The sequence below is a fragment of the Physeter macrocephalus genome, chromosome 2, assembly GCF_002837175.3.
Source record: "Physeter macrocephalus isolate SW-GA chromosome 2, ASM283717v5, whole genome shotgun sequence".
NCBI lineage: Eukaryota > Metazoa > Chordata > Mammalia > Artiodactyla > Physeteridae > Physeter > Physeter macrocephalus.
Genome location: NC_041215.1, coordinates 47,856,936 through 47,875,192, shown reverse-complemented (window position 1 = coordinate 47,875,192; position 18,257 = coordinate 47,856,936). Strand labels below are relative to the sequence as shown.

Below are 18,257 nucleotides of genomic sequence, written 5' to 3'. Positions count from 1 at the left end.
GAAGAAAGGAAGAAAGAAAGAAAGAAAGAAGATAAAATAAAGTAGGATAAAATAAAGTTATTAAAATAAAAAATAATTATTAAGAAGAAATATTTTAAAAGTTAAAAAAAAAACAAAAAAAAATGGGTCGGACAGAACCCTAGGACAAGTGGTGAAAGCAAAGCTATACAGACAAAATCTCACACAGCAGCACACGCATACACACTCACAAAAAGAGAAAAAGGGGAAGATAATAATATATCTTGCTCCCAAAGTCCACCTCCTCAACTTCGGATGATTTGCTGACTATTCAGATATTCCACAGATGCAGGGCACTTCAAGCTGATTGTGGAGATTTAATCCGCTGCTCCTGAGGCTGCTGGGAGAGACCTCCCCCTCTCCTCTTTGTTCGCACAGCTCCCTGGGTTCAGCTTTGGACTTGGCCCCGCCTCTGCTCGTAGGTCACCCGAGGGCATCTGCTCTTCGCTCAGACATGACCGGGTTAAAGAAGCAGCTGATTCGGGGGCTCTGGCTCACTCAGGCCGGGGGGAGGGAGGGCTACGGATGCGGGGCAAGCCTGCGGCGGCAGAGGCCAACGTGACGTTGCACCAGCCTGAGGCACGCCGTGCGTTCTCCCGTGGAAGTTGTCCCTGGATCCCGGGACCCTGGCAATGGGGGGCTGCACAGGCTGCCGGGAGGGGCGGTGTGGAGAGTGACCTGTGCTTGTACACAGGCTTCTCGGTGGTGGCAGCAGCAGCCTTAGAGTATCATGCCTGTCTCTGGTGTCCACGCTGATAGCCACGGCTCGCGCCCATCTCTGGAGCTCCTTTAAGCGGCACGCTTAAACCCCTCTCCTCGCGCACCAGGAAACAAAGAGGCAAGAAAAAGTCTCTTGCCTCTTCGGCAGCTCCAGACTTCTCCCAGACTCGCTCCCGGCTAGCCGTGGTGCACTAACCCCTTCAAGCTGTGTTCACGCCGCCAACCCCAGTCCTCTCCCGGCTTCTGACCAAAGCCCGAGCCTCAGCTCCCAGCCCCCGCCTGCCCCGGCGGGTGAGCTGACCAGCCTCTCGGGCTGGTGAGTGCTGGTCGGCACTGATCCTCTGTGTGGGAATCTCTCTGCTTTGCCCTCCGCACCCCTGTAACTGCGCTCTCCTCCGTGGCTCCGAAGCTCCCGCCCTCTGCCACCCGCAGTCTCTGCCCGTGAAGGGGCTTCTGGTGTGTGGAAACCTTTCCTCCTTCACAGCTCCCTCCCACCGGTGCAGGTCCCGTCCCTATTCTTTTGTCTGTTTATTCTTTTTTCTTTTGCCCTACCCAGATACGTGGGGAGTTTCTTGCCTTTTGGAAGGTCTGAGGTCTTCTGCCAGCATTCAGTGGGTGTTCTGTAGGAGCAGTTCCACGTGTAGATGTATTTCTGATGTGTCTGTGGGGAGGAAGGTGATCTCTGTGTCTTACTCTTCCGCCATCTTGAAGCTCCTCTCCCATGTAGAAGTTTTAAGATTATAATTCTTTTGCTAAAGTTATTTCTAATTTCATTTGCCTGTCATATTTTCTACTCTTTTAAATGCTATTATAAATGGAATTGTCTTCTCAATTTCATTTTTTGATTGTTCATTGCTACTGAATAAAACATACAACTGTATTTTGTATGTTGCTTTGTACCCTGCAACCTGGTTTACTGTTTTTATAATTTGAATAGTTTTCTACTGAATTGCTTAAGATTTTGTATATCTAAGGGTATATCATCTGCAAAGAGAGATGGTTTTACTTGTTTTCCAATCTGGATGATATTCCTTCCTTTCTTCTTCTTTTTTTTTTAATTTAAAAAATTTTCCCAATTACCCTGAGTGAATTACCAATGCAATGCTGAATAGAGGGGCAAGAGTAGACTATCTTGTCTTGTTCCTAGTCTTAGGGAGAAAACTTTCATTTTTTTCATGGCTAAGTAAGGTATAAGCCTTGTTTTGTTTTTTGTTTGTTTGTTTGTTTTAATAGGTTGATTTTATCAATTTGAGGAAATTCACTTCTATTCCTAGTCTGAGTATTTTTATGATGAAAGTCTTTTGGATTTTGTCAAGTAAACCTGTAGATTAGCCATATCAAATAATTGGCTCATTGTAATGAGGGAAACTGTACACCAGAAGAGCTGTAGTTTATCTCATCCCTATCCCAAAAGAGAAGGAAAAGTAATTATAAGAGGATTTTTAGAAAAAGGTGAGTTTAGGCAAAATTTAAGTAATATTTTGTTAGGCTTAAAGTAAAACAAGGCTATGTGTAGTCTCTAGAGTTCAACATCAGATCTGGAGTGTGAACTGGACCCAGAATCTTATTTCTCTGGAAACTATATAGTAAGATATATGTGGAATGTCATGTCCAGAAGCTTTTTATTTTAAGCTCTGTACCTGGGTTATAAATTGAGCCTGCTTCTCTGTGTCTTGAGATCCTCCAGACAAGATTGGGATGCTTCATACTCCTGACATAATTTCCAGCAACAAACTTCCTGATATTCTTTGGCTTTAGAAAATAAGCCAGTGAATAAGAGAATATTATACTCTCAACGGGGAGACCATTACAGTTGTAGCATGTCCTTGAGATAAATATTATTTCCTGTTAACTTTGTGTTAGGATATATCTGTGATGGTTATTCCAGCCAGATGACTGGCAATGTTTTGTACTTGTGGCTCCCTCCCAAGAATACTTCACTGGCTTTCCCATTTTGTAGACTCTTATCCTGCCTTTACAACACTGCACAGGTAGGAAGGAGCTGTTTTCTCTTCTTCAGTGATGATGAGATGAAGGTGTTTTCTCTATGAAGTCCTTGGCTACCTGCCAAAATAGCACCGTAATAGTTATTTTCTGAATTATGCCTATTCTACATCCTTGAGTTAACTCTGTATTAATTTACTCTGTTCAGTATTTCAGGACGGGTTGATGGAATAAATAGGCATTTTACTTTAGTTTTCAGACTACGTAATTATCTGCCAGGACCAGTGACTCAAAGTACTTATTTTACCTGTTCAACTGATTCAGGAACTTTAGTGTTCATGCACACGCACACACACACACACACACACACACACACACACGTATCACGTGATGCCTGTTATAATGTTAATTTCTTAGAATGCCTGCCAAAGTTATATATATATATTCTTTCTTAAATTAAATATGCTAAGAGTACTAACTCCAAGAAAAACAGATAATATGAAGGAATGTCTGTCATAAAGTAGACATTAATGTCTTTATGTTATCTCAACTAAAATATTCTCATGATTTTAAAATTTAATATTTTCATGATTTAAAAATATATATGTATATAGTCCTTTTCAAATTTTTTTCCCTTATACATTATTACAAAATATTGAGTATAGTTCCCTGTGCTATACAGTAGGTCTTTGTGGTTATCTGTTTTATATATAGTGGTGTGTGGTTTATGTTTTAATTGGCCATTTGCTAATGACAAATACAATTTTTATAGGGAGTTAAATACCTTTTTAAAAATTAATTAGTTTATTTATATTTATTTTTGGCTGTGTTGGGTTTTTATTGCTGCACGCGGGCTTTCTGTAGTTGCAGCAAGCAGGGGCTACTCTTCGTTGCAGTGCATGGGCTTCTCATTGCGGTGGCTTCTCTTGTTGCGGAGCATGGGCCCTAGGCATGGGGGCTTTGGTAGTTGCATCACACAGGCTCAGCAGCTGTGGCTCGCAGGCTCTAGATCACAGGCTCAGTAGTTGTGGCACATGGGCTTAGTTGCTCCGTGGCATGTGGGATCTTCCCAGACGAGGGATCGAACCCATGTCTCCTGCATTGGCAGGCGGATTCTTAACCACTGTGCCACCAGGGAAGTCCCCTAAATATCTTTTTAAGAGATAAATATTTTAAAATGTAGCACCAGATTATGATTAAGTGTACTGTCAGGTTGTCATCTATTACAAAAAATAAAACAAAAGAGATTATACCTGGACAGTGAGATGTATTATGTACTCTAGTAACCTTGGAACTATGTCAGCCATAGAAAAGAAGCATCTGCTTCATCTCAATGGTAATACCAAGTGGTTTCTTCCTGAGTTGGCAGGAAAAAGTGGCCATGAGAGGATCTGTCAAAGTCAGTGGAAGGGGAAGATACAAAATGAGGATGGATTAATAATTTTGATTTGCTTGGATTTTTTCAGAGCTATGCCATTTCTTATTCTATTTGTGGATGATGAAAGAGTGGAATGCTGCTTATAATACAAATAGAGTTGGCTTCATTTCTGAAATGATATTAAAGTGCTAAAAATACAGTGGAATAGATGATTTATTAATTAATAATTGAAATACTTTTGATCATTATCAACCTTCCACCTACTCATCTCAAATAGGAATACCATATGATTCATATAAGCAAAGCTTAATGAATTTTATTATGATTGTGTTTTATAATGTTTTCTTTCATCATCTCTGGCCTAGGTTTCCATACTAATCACCCACATTAATTTCTTATAAGTAGTTTTGTTGACTGTGTGAGAGGTTATTCATGGTAAATTACTAGTGATACAATTCACCCAGAGTCAGACAAGTTGAATCTAATGAATCATTTGTTTGGTTTGAGCTTGATGTACATTGAGAATAGGCAATGGCTGCTATAAATCCATCTCTAAATAATGGTGCTGAAGAATATAGGCTTATGGAAGCACATGGACCTGTGTTAAAAATCTTGCTTCAATACTATTAGTTCTGTGACCATAGGTTTCAGTTTTCTTCTTAGGAAAGAGGAACAATAAAACTAACTTCACAGAGTAGATTTACACATAAAGTGATGTATGCAAAGCAATTACACAATTCCTAGCAGAAAGACAGTGTCCAATAAATGGCAGATATTAATTTTATTATTAGTGGATTTTCCTCTGTTGCATGTAGAAAAACAACAAAAGGACAAAATTTTAATAAACGTTCAAGAAATGTAGTTCAAAAGGTTTTAATATTGTTTTGCTCTCCCACTAAATCCTACCGACCACCAAAGTAAAATTTACCCATCTCAAACCTGAAAACAGCTCTTTTCATCTACCTGTTTTCAGAAGAGCTTAATAATTCTTTTGAGATTCCTTAAGAGAAAAGCAATAGAAAGACTCTGCCTGTTATAATGTTAATTTCTCAGTATGACTGCCAAAGTTATATATATATATATATATATATATATATATATATATTCTTTCTTAAATTAAATATGCTAAGAGTACTAACTGAGAAAAACAGGTAATATGAAGGAAAAACTATAATAATTTGGTTATACTTAAAGATGTACTCAAAGCACCTCTATGAAAAATAAACCAGCCACTTATGTTATCCTAGTGATTGGAAACACAATTTTAAGAAATAATTACTTTTGTTTTTCACATTGTCGCTTTTATGTATTAGACTATGGGTACTACCATTTATCTTTTTCTGTCAACATTAAAGCATGCCTTAGCTCACAATTAATTTTATTTTCTTTTTTTTTTGTATCACATTAGTCAAATAGAATAAAAAAAATTCATTTCATTAACTTATTAAAACATTCTCTACCATGGTTTGATAGTTGCAAGTGTAGAGTTGTATTTTGGCTTTTTGATACTTTGTTGTAGTTTTTGATGTGTTTGTTTTTCCTTGATGTCTCTAGATATAGTATCAAGATAAAACTCATTATGATTGTACTTAAATGGTATCTCTGACGTATGATTTTCAAAAGCATCGCTAAATTGTTACACACTGGATACTTTTTGAAAATTAATTACTAAAATATGAAAAGAAAAGAGAGCCACCATTTTCCTAAATAAAAGGCAATTACTTAAGTTTTTTTTGGATAAGAATATTCAGTCTTTAATTCATGTTTTTGTGTAAACTTCTCCATGAGCAGTTCACAGCTCAGTTTTACAGTGTGTAATCAGCTGTCATTGTAGGCATTATGTAGCATTATATAGGCATCATAATTATTATATTTTTGCTTTTTCTGTTCAGAAGCCAAGTCTTTTGTAGATAAAAGTATAAATTTTTTCTTTTCTTTCCCCCATCAGATGTGGGTTCTGTTGAAGGACTTGCCTATCACAGAGCCTGGGATACACTGTACTGGACCAGCTCCACTACCTCATCCATCACCAGGCACACAGTGGACCAGACTCGGCCTGGAGCATTTGATAGGGAAGCCGTCATTGCCATGTCAGAGGATGACCATCCTCATGTGCTAGCCCTAGATGAATGCCAAAAGTAAGAAATTTGTATTTCTTCATTATAATTATAAGTCAAAGACTATCAAAGTTATGTTAATTTTAAAGAGAATTAGCTTTTAAAATACAGATTTCCTTTGAAGTTCTCTTTTCACAATTCATAAAACTGTTTTTTATAAGAGTATTATACATGTGGATAATTGAAATCTGAACTCTTTAAATGCCAGGCATCACCTCCATGAGAGATTCAGTAAAAGCAAAATTAAAGGATGAAAGGGAAAATAGAGACAATACTGTGATTGAATAGACATTTTTCATATATGAAAAAGACATTAATGCATCACTGATTGAAATGATAAATTTGAAACAAAAGTAAAACTATTAACAAGTATTGAAACCTAAAAGGTGTTTCTGTAATTCAATTAAGTAATTTTAACAGTTGGGGATCTGTCCAATTGAAATACAGAGGAAATAAATAACAACAATAGATCTTCGTGTGCAACTATAATTTCAACATTAGATACTTGACAATAGTCTACATGGTCCACATCGGTTTGATGATATATTGTGCAGGTATTTATAATAATACTTATGAAGAATTCATGGCAAGAAAAAATGCTCAGGCTATAGTATAAAATGTATAAAAAATAAAACAAATTAGAAAAAAGTTATGTTTCGGGGGATGCTATAAAGAAAGCAATTATATGAAAACTGAAGAATGAAGCTCAGGTTAAGTAGAAAACAAATATGTCTATGGAGTTTCACTCTAATGCAGTATGGTAGGAATATTTGTTAACTACTAGAAAGTGCTTTTACTCTTAAACTAAACAAGGAGGACACAGAAATTAGACCAATCTGGTTTCACTGAGCAGAAATAGAAGAACTTATTTTAGGTGTGTTGAAGAAAAATGGAAGAATAAAAAGCAATGACTGATAAACACTAACCCTGATCACTTGAGAGAAGAAAAGAGCACATGAATTACTCACTGTGAGAATAACTCAATCTGGATACTCTTATAGAACTAGAGATGAGAATTGACTTACTTTACTTAATTAAACATATTTAACTTATAAATTAAGACTCTAAAGTTTGAGAGATGCAGATGAAGAGAAGGTTGACTCCTCACACAGATTTGGTTACTTAGTTCAAGTGGACACAGGCCTTTAGATGCCTGGGCAGAGCTAGTTCTGCTCACACCACTGCCCTATCACTAGGGCTTCTTGTTGAGTCAGCTACATTGATCCACCAGGAGAATCTTAGGACAATAATAAATATCCTAAAGTTGATCAAAGGAATTTATAAGACAATTTTCAGGTAAACATGAGGGAGATCACTGATGATATTATACATGATTAATTTTAACTGATAAGTGCTTTATCCTATAATTATCAGTTACATAGGCTAAAATTACACTTTCATCTTGTATATGGTGAACTGTAAATTAGAATTAAACACACTAAAGTATTTTAATTGGAAAATTATATGTAATTAAAGTTTAAAGTATACAAATATTTTTATCATTAAACATATTAATGACACCTTCAAATCACTTTCATATGTTAGTTGATTAACAGAAATTTTAAAATCAAATCAATTTCTAGATGAAAGACTACTTGAGTTCAAAACTTGGCTCTGTAACTATAACTAATATTCAAGCTATCTGGCCTCTGTTTTCTTATATGTGAAAGGGTGAAATTAAAGAAGTACTAATACCTTGGAAATTCTGTAATTCTAAAGCCCACAATCTAGAAAAATATTGCAAATAAATTGTGTATTTAATACCTCATATTATTTGGATAACTTTTTAAACTAAATTTTTCATTTTAGTTACAAGTTCATTTTAGTTCATTTCAAGTTACAATATGTGGTTAAAACTACTGCATGATTTAAGAAAGTGGAATGCCATTTTTTTTTTTTTGCAAATTTCCTGATTCATAGGACAAACTATTTTGACACTTTCTCACTCAGAACACTTTTATGTTCCACAGAATAGATTAAAATGCTATGAAGTATTTTAATAAAGAGCATAGATGACCCAGCTTTCCCTAATTGGTGGGGGTTAGTTTTTAAATTAGCAAGTAGAAAGGTTTTTTTGTGTGTGTGTGAAGTTGAGTATTGTCTAGTAATAAGTTTTTGCATAATACTCAAAAACCATATATTGAATAATTATGTTGGCTATAATCCTACATTGTCTTTGCATGTCTTTACATAGGAATGATATATGCAATCTTGCTGTAAATATGAAATACTATTCCAATTAGTTTTTCTTTGTATTTATTAAAAATATTATTTCAAAATGTAAAGCAGCCTGCCTGTCAGCCTCCCTCCTTCCCTTCTTCCTTTCTTTCTTCCCTTTCTCCCTTCCTCCCTTTTTCCTTCCTTCTCCCCTTCCTTCCTCCCTCCCTCCCTCCATTCTTTTCTTCTTTCCTTCAGTTCAAAAACTGATATTCAAATAAACTGTTAGGGATACTCCTAAATATAAAGGGGGAGAAAGAAGAGCTGTTTCAGTAAAAGCAGGCCTTGGAGGCTCGAACCCTATAGCCTCTCCACTCTTCCAGTGATCTTTAAAGGCTTCCATAGACTCCTAGGCCTTCTTCAAAGAATAGTTTGACAAACACTGATTTAAAATATTCTAGAAAGTCTGTAAGTAACAGATACTATGTTTAAGGATTTGAGAGTAACCCCTGGAATTCTAGAAACAGCCTTTTAATTTATAGAAAAATCACACTGATAAACAGAGGAGGGAAAAAAGACATTAAAAAAATATAGGAGTTTAGTAATTTCTCTAAAACATATACAGAGAAGAATGCAGAATTTAAAAAGTAAACCTAGAAGGAGAGAGGGATTTTGATTTTCACTAACTGAAGGAGAGAAATATTGTTAGGTTAAGAACGATGTCCAAAATGATAACACAGGATCTGCTGAAGCATTATAATAATAAGTTAGAGTGTATTTGCAGTTCATAGAAAATTTAAAATAACTATTTTTGTCCCTGATTAAAATAAATCTTTACTGTACATCAAACTGATTCAATTTAATTAAATTACTATTTGAGAGAGAATTGTTTTTCAGAAATATTTTCCAGGTCATTTAAGAACTAAGAAAAAGATATATGCAACTATAATATATGTATTTCCCCTTATTAGTAAAACTTCCTCAAGGGTCATAGAGTATGAGATAAATAATTTTGCTTCCTTTTAAATAATTTGACATTGCCATGTTTCTACTAATGTTGTTACTGTTCATGAAAATTTTAATCTGTTATCACAATTTTCATTTTAATTAGTTTAATGTTTTGGACCAACTGGAATGAGCAGCATCCAAGTATCATGAGATCTACTCTGATTGGGAAAAATGCTCAAGTGGTGGTCAGTACAGACATACTCACTCCAAATGGACTCACCATTGACCACCGTGCAGAGAAGCTGTATTTCTCAGATGGCAGCCTAGGAAAAATTGAAAGGTGTGAATATGATGGATCCCAGAGACATGTAAGTTAACTGAGAATTTCTTGACTATAGATTTGAAAAATGATACATTTGGAAAACACATGCTTTATAGTGCCTAAAATATGCATATAAAGGGATTTTAAAATAGCTAATTGTTTGAACCAATACAACTGAATAATCTGTTCAGTGAAAAACAAAACAGCAGATAAGATTTTGAAAACTTTCTTTAAGTGCATTTGCTACCATGGAGACAGTCCAACTCTTATGGAGAAACAATAACTGATTTTCTCCTAGTTATGAATTGAATTGGTATTGTTAGAGTGACTTTCGTAAACTTCATTGTTATTTATAATTTTTAAAATGTGAAATGAAATTTGTTAGTTGCCCTAGGATAAAAGAACATTAGAAAGTAATGAAATGATCCTCTGTCTGTGTTTGGGTCCTCAAAGCAACCGCAGAAGCTTTGAAGAGAGAAGAGTGGAATTCCTTTCACAGTCAGGCTCATTCTCTGTCTCTTCTCTGAATTCCAAATAAAATGTTAATGGGAGTGTCTTTATGCTGCTTCTGGAGAACATTTACAGGAGATATTTAGGGCCTGTAGAATGGTGAACGTCCAGTGCCTCACCTTATCTTATGAGGACGGTAGCCCTTGGCAACTGGGAAAACTCAGGGTTCAGAAGGGTAAGATCTGGGTTGTTACACCACTGGGGGAGTCTACCCCAGCCCCTCTTCACCAGTGCATGCTTGAATGACAAAATGATCCTGAGGCTCTTAGCTCTTCCACTGAGTTTCTGGAAGGACCATCTTCGTGGGCCATATTTTCTCTATCACAACTACAGTGCCTTATGGTATTAAAGCAACATAGAGAACATGTATGAATTGCTGTGGTAGTATTTCAATAAAACTTTATTTACAGAAACAGGCAACCAAACAGCAGGCCATATTTGCTAACACCTCATTTATACCATTAAGCACACTGTTTAATTCAATTGAGTATATACCTGTATATATATATCTACATATTATATCTAAGATAGATATATATATCTATACCTACATACATATATAATATTAAATATGTAAATATACACACATTATATTATTTAGAGAAACAGATATTTACCTTAGGGCAACTAACTAAATGTATATATACATATATGTGCATATTGCATATACATATATTGCCCATATGTATATATTTGTGTATAAATAAATGTGTGTGTGTGTGTGTGTGTGCATGTATGTGTGGGTGAGTTTCTTGAAGAAGGAACAAGTGCATTGATTTACATTCTAGTACAGGCACCTCATCTAATTGTGGAGTGGATACTTAAAGTAGCAGTGATATAGTACAGTTGAGTGCTTAAGGAAAATTGAAATAATCAGCTAAGATCTGATGAGTTCAGTTTGTGCTAAAGGCGGTAACTGTGATCAAAGAATTCTATGCCTAAATTCTTGGTCTTTCTTTTCAATTAAAGGCCATGTGACCTAAGGCAAATTACTTAGTCTTTATGAATTTTAGTTTTCCGACATGCAAATTTTCTACCTAACTTTCAGGGTTATTATGAGGATATAGTGTGAAAATATATGCCTCAGAATACAGCAAAGAAATCCTAAATGAACTTAGTGGGTAATGCTTTTGAAAAATAGGTAAATCATTATCCTGGATATGGTATTATTTTGTATTATGGCCTAATACAGAAAATGCTTCTGTAACTCATCCTAACAACATTTTGTCCACTTTAACTTATTTTTTATATACATGGTTTTCTTTTCCCTCCTCAGTCTACTGTTATGTATGACACTTATAGCTACTCAAGGTGATCCAGTAATCAGATAGCTCTAATCTAAATAATTCAAAGGCTTTCTTTTGACATTAAAAAAATATGCACTGGGCTTCCCTTCCCTGGTGGCGCAGTGGTTGAGAGTCCGCCTGCCGATGCAGGGGACACGGGTTCGTGCCCCGGTCCGGGAAGATCCCACATGCCGCGGAGCGGCTGGGCCCGTGAGCCATGGCCGCTGAGCCTGCGCGTCCGGAGCCTGTGCTCCGCAATGGGAGAGGCCGCAACAGTGAGAGGCCCGCGTACCCACCCCACGCCCCAAAAAAATGCACAGTTATGATTCCAACTCTCCATTTCCCATCCTTGTCTAAACCAGGTTAATATCTGGCTGCTTGTAGTTAACAATACTATATTGTACATTTGAAGTTGCTAAGAGAGTATATTTTTAAAGTTTTTACTGCCAAAAAAACATTGTAACTATGTGAAGTGATGGATATATTAACTAAACTTATTGTGGTAATCATTTTGTGGTATATACATATATCAAATCATTATGTTCTATGCTTTAAACTTACATAATGTTATATGTAAACTATATGCCAATAAAGCTGGACAGAAAGATTTCTGTCCTGTAGAGATGAAAATGTTGAGTAGAGAACATTACTTTAAAGAATACGGGTGTATTCCCCCATACAACATTGATCCATTTTGTCTCAAAGTTAGAACTACATAATCCTTTTCCTCTTCTCCAGTAAATCAGCTTTACCATCAAAATTTCTGGTTGGGCCTAAAAACTGTGAAAATATTTCAATGTTTATTACATTCTTACATGAGTCTCACTATTTTGCTGGTTTTCCAGATTCTATTGCCAGTGTTGATCATGGGTACCTTGAATTTACCACCAACTTATATACTCTTTGTGATATCCATGGTTTCCTATATTCTAGTCATGATTTTACAACTAGAACTTGTTATCTGTTCCTGAATTCCATTTTTTAATTGACGTGAATTTCTGAATACTTATTACACTTTAAATTGCCTGTCTTCGTGAACAATCAGCTTTTCATATAATCTGTTACTAATATAAGTGTAGAATTTTGAGGCTGAGAGTATAACTGAGGAGCTAGGTCATCTCCTATTATTTTTAGAAAAGGTTAAATATGCAATCTGGCTTATGTTTCAAGATTTTAAAAAAGGATATTTCCTGAGGAAGAAAGAAATACTACTTATTCTGAAAAAAATATTCTGGGGATATGGCATAATATTATAGAAGTCTCAGAAACTCTAAAAACTCTTCTATTATCTAATAACTGTTGAAAAAGTGGACCAATTTGTCTAATACCCTATCCATTCACTCCCCAGTTTTATATTTTTAATTACATGTACAGAAGTGTGAACAATATCAATTATTAATTTGATTTGTGCCTATCCACTTGAGTTGAAGTCTTGGAAATCAAAGGATACCTTTTGGAGCAGATTTATTTTTAAATCCTCACAGAACCTAAGAGCTCCTTATCTGAAAAACTTGCATGTAACCAGTTCATTCATTCTAATCTTCATTCGATCTCTCTGTACCAGGCCCTTTTGTATATGTGTGTGTGTGTTTCCTACTATGTCTGTTCCTCACTCCTATATGGTTCCCCTTGGGCAAAAATACTAATGTAATTGATATATATCCATCCAATTACATATATATATACACACACACATATATACATATAATACACATGCATGTATACATATATATTTAAAGTAGATCAAGTAACCAACATAATGAATTTCATTTTTACATTTTGGGAATTCACTGTACAAGGCACTGCTGAAATGTGTGATGGGGTATAATCATGGAATTAAAAAGAATGATATTTAGGAAGTAAAAATATAGAAGGTTAAAATAGTCTATGAAAGACTTAAAATGCCAAGAAATAAAAGAAGAGATGTAAAACATTGTTTAATTTATAAAGTCAAAAAGAACTGAGGCAATGCAATATAAATGAGTGGCCAGAGAAATAATAATTTCAGAAAGAAACATTTCCTTTGCATAGATGTATATTTTCTAGCTTTGGATGACACAGATGATCGTAGGGCAGTTGCAGAAACAGAGAGATCAGATATCCCCAGGGGAGGTGACAGATTGGAAAGAAGCTAGACATTAAAATCTGAAATATTTGAGAGAGCATCTTCTTTAATGAAAAGAAAGCAAGCTATTTATTAAGTTAATTGATAAAGTTTGGAGAGATTCTTGTAAATCTAGGCATTTTGAGCCTGCAAAGTCAGTACAGTTCTATTCCTCTCCCAAAGTGTGTTTGAAGAGCCCGTCTTCTCTTGAATATCCATAGGAATTAAACTGTGGTCAAGCACTGTTTTTAAACTCTGGTTTAAACATTCTGATAGGCTTAATTCCTGCATTACATCTTAAAGCCTTTAAATGCTCATGTACATTATAAATCTTTAGAATGGAACACAGTTATGTAGCTTTGTTCTTATCAGGAAATCATTTTTTTTTTAACATGGTATGCCATGGGCTTAAGTGTTTGTAGGGATTTGAAAAATACTGATATACTATTTACAAGTCACTTAGTTTATTAGAGGAATATTATAGAACCCATTACTAATCAGTAGATTAGGGAAAGAGATCCTTTCAAACATCAAAAGAGAAATCAGAAAAAAAATGTGTTTTTTAAAATACATTTTACCTTTTCTATTATAGTTATGTGACAATATTTAGCTAAACAAATTCATTCATAGGTTTAATTTCTTTTGTCAAACTCAGAGTTAGATTTTATTTTTCTGTTTCATCTTATAGTGAGGTCATAATAAAATACAAGTACACACAGTTTAAATCTGACCTGTATTGATAAAAATATACAATAATTGGCTGGTTTTTTTTTTTTAATTTTAAATACACATTAACTTGTATGGTGGTCCTACCTATAAATTTTATTGAGGAAAGCATTCTCTGTTTAACAGTATACAATTGAATGCTTTTGTGTGATCTAGTTATTAGGGAAAAAAACAGATAATAATTTCATTCTGTTTTATTTTTATTTCTGTTCTATATCTGTTGTTCCAGTAGATGAAACAATAACTAATGTTGACAGGGGCTAAGACAGCATGATTATAGCCTTTCTCCCTGGTGTTACCCTGTAAGTGTTAATCATTTCTTGGAAGGCATTTGCTACCCGAGTGACACAAACCCTTCCAGAAGAGATGTTGTTTATATTCCTAGAAATTGCAATTGCTGATGTTTCTTACTTTTGACATTCTTTTAGAAACTTTGTCCAGAGTATATTCCCAGGTAGAAAAAATAAGTCCTAAGACCTATCTTTAGAATGAGAAGGATACAGGATAATCTGTCTTCTAGATAAACACATTCTGATGACATGAACTCTTTTGACTGACAATAGGAAAAATAGATTTTTTTAAATTAGTCAATCAAAAGTAAGCTCAAACACAAGAATATTTGATGTCCTATTTTTTATGGCACCAAATATTTTCTTTCTCCTTATAGAATCAGTTATTTCATTCCATAAATGAATCAAGAAATAGATCTATCTGTCATCTGTCTCTCTCTCTATATATATATCTATCTATCCATCCATCTATATCTTCTACCTAATCTGTAAATGTCTATGCTATCTACTCTTTTTGATAATATAGTTTTATTTATGATATGAAACCTAGAGGGCCTGAACTCTGAAACTTATAGAATAAGTTTTGATGCCCAGAAAATTGAATTTTCTGACTACATGTTAAGTTTGAATTAGTCAATTCAAAACCATATCCTGTCACCAAAGAAAAGGCATTGGGGTTTCAACTTTTAAAAAAATGTAAAACATTTTAATTTAACAATTTAAATGTTTGATTTAAAAATCAGTGTCAGCATAAGCAGTCACTAAAAAGTTAAGTGAACTGGAAATTTTTCCACCATTAACTGGAATAATCCAGTATTATTTCACAAATTAGGAAACTCAGGCCCCAAAAGGCTATGTTAATTTCTAATGTTCCTGTGTCCAATACCTAATGCCAGTTATAATTCCCAACTCTCTATTAGAGCCAATATTATTGTTATTATTTATTTTGTTTATTATTATTTTATTATTATTATTTATTTTTTAATTTTAATTTTTTGGCCGAGCTGTGCAGCAGGTGGGGATCTTAGTTCCCCAACAAGGGATCAAACCTGCACCCCCTGCAGTAGAAGTGTGGAGTATTAAACACTGGACCACCAGGGAAGTCCCTCAATGTCCCTTTTTTTAATTTAAAAAATGTTCTATAACATTCCCATTCCTATCGAAAATGAAATTTTATATTGTACCTATATATAGGTAGATAACTTTTCAAAACTCAAATTAATATCTAAGTATAAATAAATAAATATAAAGTAATTTATAATAAAATAGGACATATTCCAATATGTAAATGTGCAAAAATAAGAGAGAAAACATGAGGAAGTGATCAAGATCTTTTCACTTATGCATAGAATCGTCATGAATGTGACAGCTGTGAAGGCAGACTCATATCAGGTGTGCTGTACTGGATACTCAAGTACTGAGAGCAGTGCTGCCTTGGGTGATGTATTTTCAAAATTGGTAATGAGTTCTTGACAAAATTCTAAACAAAATGAAGTGAAGCCATCTCTCAATTTACATGGAATGTGACTGCCTCCATTATACCTCACTAAGATGGAAAATTGTTTTAAATGAAACATGAAGAAAAGTCTCCTGACAGCAAGTGATCTTTCTACTCTATCTCTAATGCCTCAAACACATGGGATGCTGGGCCTATCAACAGCTAGATGGACCATAGCCAAGAAGGAAGAGTGTCTGTTTGTTAGTGGAAGCATTCTGTGAACTTGAATTCTAACAGATGAGCCAGTGGAATATAAGGAACTGACTGTATCCATTGTCTGCTGTATAACAGGCGTGCAGTCAGGTATATTACAAATGAGTCCATTGACTACCAAATCCTGTAGGGCTGCTGAACACTCAGATGTTTTATTGCCTTTGATGTATCTTTGAATTCAAGAGGCACCATTCAATATTCAGATTATTATATCCAGTATTATCTTTGATACATTTCAAGTGTCCTTGGATATTAATAGTTATTCAAATTACAATCTGAACTTAACAACTTTCTAATATTTAAATAATCTTAATAACTTTCTAATGTTTAAGGATAATAAATGAATAAATAGAAATGTGATAAAAAAGGAAAGAATAAGACAATATAATTCTATGAATCCTTTAAAAATGATGACATGAAATATACCTATTTCATGGGAGATTCAGTATCTATGAAGTGAAAAACATAGACTGAACAAATTAACACACTGTCACCCAGTGAACCTGGACATTGTTTTTTACTGTATGAAGTTCTGAATCTTATTGAAGCCTTTTGTCTTAACTGGCTTTCTCTGACACCACTCTGGCAGAGGAAAGTAAAAGCTCTTGCCTTGTTACTGTCAGGTGGAGGAGGAAGCCTAGGTCCCTCACCAAGCCTCTGTTGACACCTGAGGCAGAATTGGGACTTCTCTACTTCTGGATGGGGATGTGAGTTCCAGCTCCCCACTGGGTGTCCACTGTCACCACTGTGGAGGTGACCTAATTACCACCAGATGACATGGAAATCCAGATTCTCCTCTGTGCTTCTTCTGACACCACTCCAGTGGGGAGGGGGTGGGTACGGCATTACTGCCAGGTGTGGGTGGAAGTCCAGTCTCCCCACTTGGCCTTTGCTGGTGTGGATGTGGATGGGTCACAGTTTTTTTGTTTTTTTTTAACGTGGTATTTGCCTAGAGTAGAGCAGTTACCGTCTAAAATTTTCTGCCTTACTAGTTAGAATCTTGCCTGGTCTTTTGGCTTCAGAGAGCAGGCTTCTGTTCTTTTCTGTGCATTTAGCATTTTGGCATTTCTGGGTTGCCAGCTTATTCAGTTCCGAGTCTGGGATATATGAGGCAAAAATAAAACCCACGGAACTCACCACCGTGTTGTCCCTTAGTCCCAAGGTCTATAGCTGGGCTGCTTTCTCCTCTCCACCTTTCAGTTTTCTTATATTTGTTTTATATATAATTTCCAGGTTTTTTAGCTGTGCTTAGTGAGAGGAATCCAGAAAATATGTCTACTCCATCTTCCCAGAAGCAGAAGTCAGTGTGCTTATAGATTTTTAGAAATTCAGAATAGAAAAAAGGATATGCCTCATATTTATTGTTTTATAAAATATTTTTAAAGATATAGCTATGTTCTACAAGTCTCTAAAACAGCAAAATGTTTGTCTGTGTATTGACAGTAGATTTAATTGAGGTAAGATTTATTAAATCACACATGATGTGACATGATTTACTAGAATCCAAAGACATTGAAACACTGGTCCTCCATGTGAGAGAAACAAAGGTTGTGGAAATAAAGATGATGAATTGTGTTGTCTAAATTTTATCATCTAACTCTATGATGTGTACACATTATCACCGAGTGAATACAATAAAGTACATATGGTGATTATGACATTGCCAAACACAGGTGCCTGAGTGAGAATAAGAAGGGAGGGGGAAAAATGTGAAATTGGTGTTAGATTAAATTGTTTTAATTCCTGGCTCTGGTTATAAAGAGATGTGTGATCTTCAGCAATTAAGTGTATCTTTCTGAATCTCAGGCTCTACATATTGAGCTAGGTTCAAAATTTTCTTCCAAATTTAACCTTTTATGACTCTACCATTGGTTATGTGGAACTCAACTAGATAAGTCTTTGGATATATCTTTTCACACATTAATATGCATAATAAATGATGCCACATACTGTTTATTTTAACAAACATTTAAATTTTAATTAATTTAATTTTGTTTAATAACAAAAGAGAACATACTCCCTTTCA

The 18,257-nt window shown here is 35.0% G+C and overlaps 1 protein-coding gene across 1 annotated transcript in view; it reads left to right on the top strand.

The window, feature by feature from the left end:
* LRP1B (LDL receptor related protein 1B) overlaps positions 1 to 18,257 on the top strand; it is a 1,933,320-nt gene that overhangs the window by 1,584,921 nt on the left and 330,142 nt on the right. Inside the window, exons 42-43 of the mRNA XM_024122386.1 lie at positions 6,009 to 6,198; positions 9,446 to 9,650. Of these exons, the coding sequence (XP_023978154.1) occupies positions 6,009 to 6,198; positions 9,446 to 9,650 (395 nt within the window). The remainder of the gene's footprint in view (positions 1 to 6,008; positions 6,199 to 9,445; positions 9,651 to 18,257) is intronic.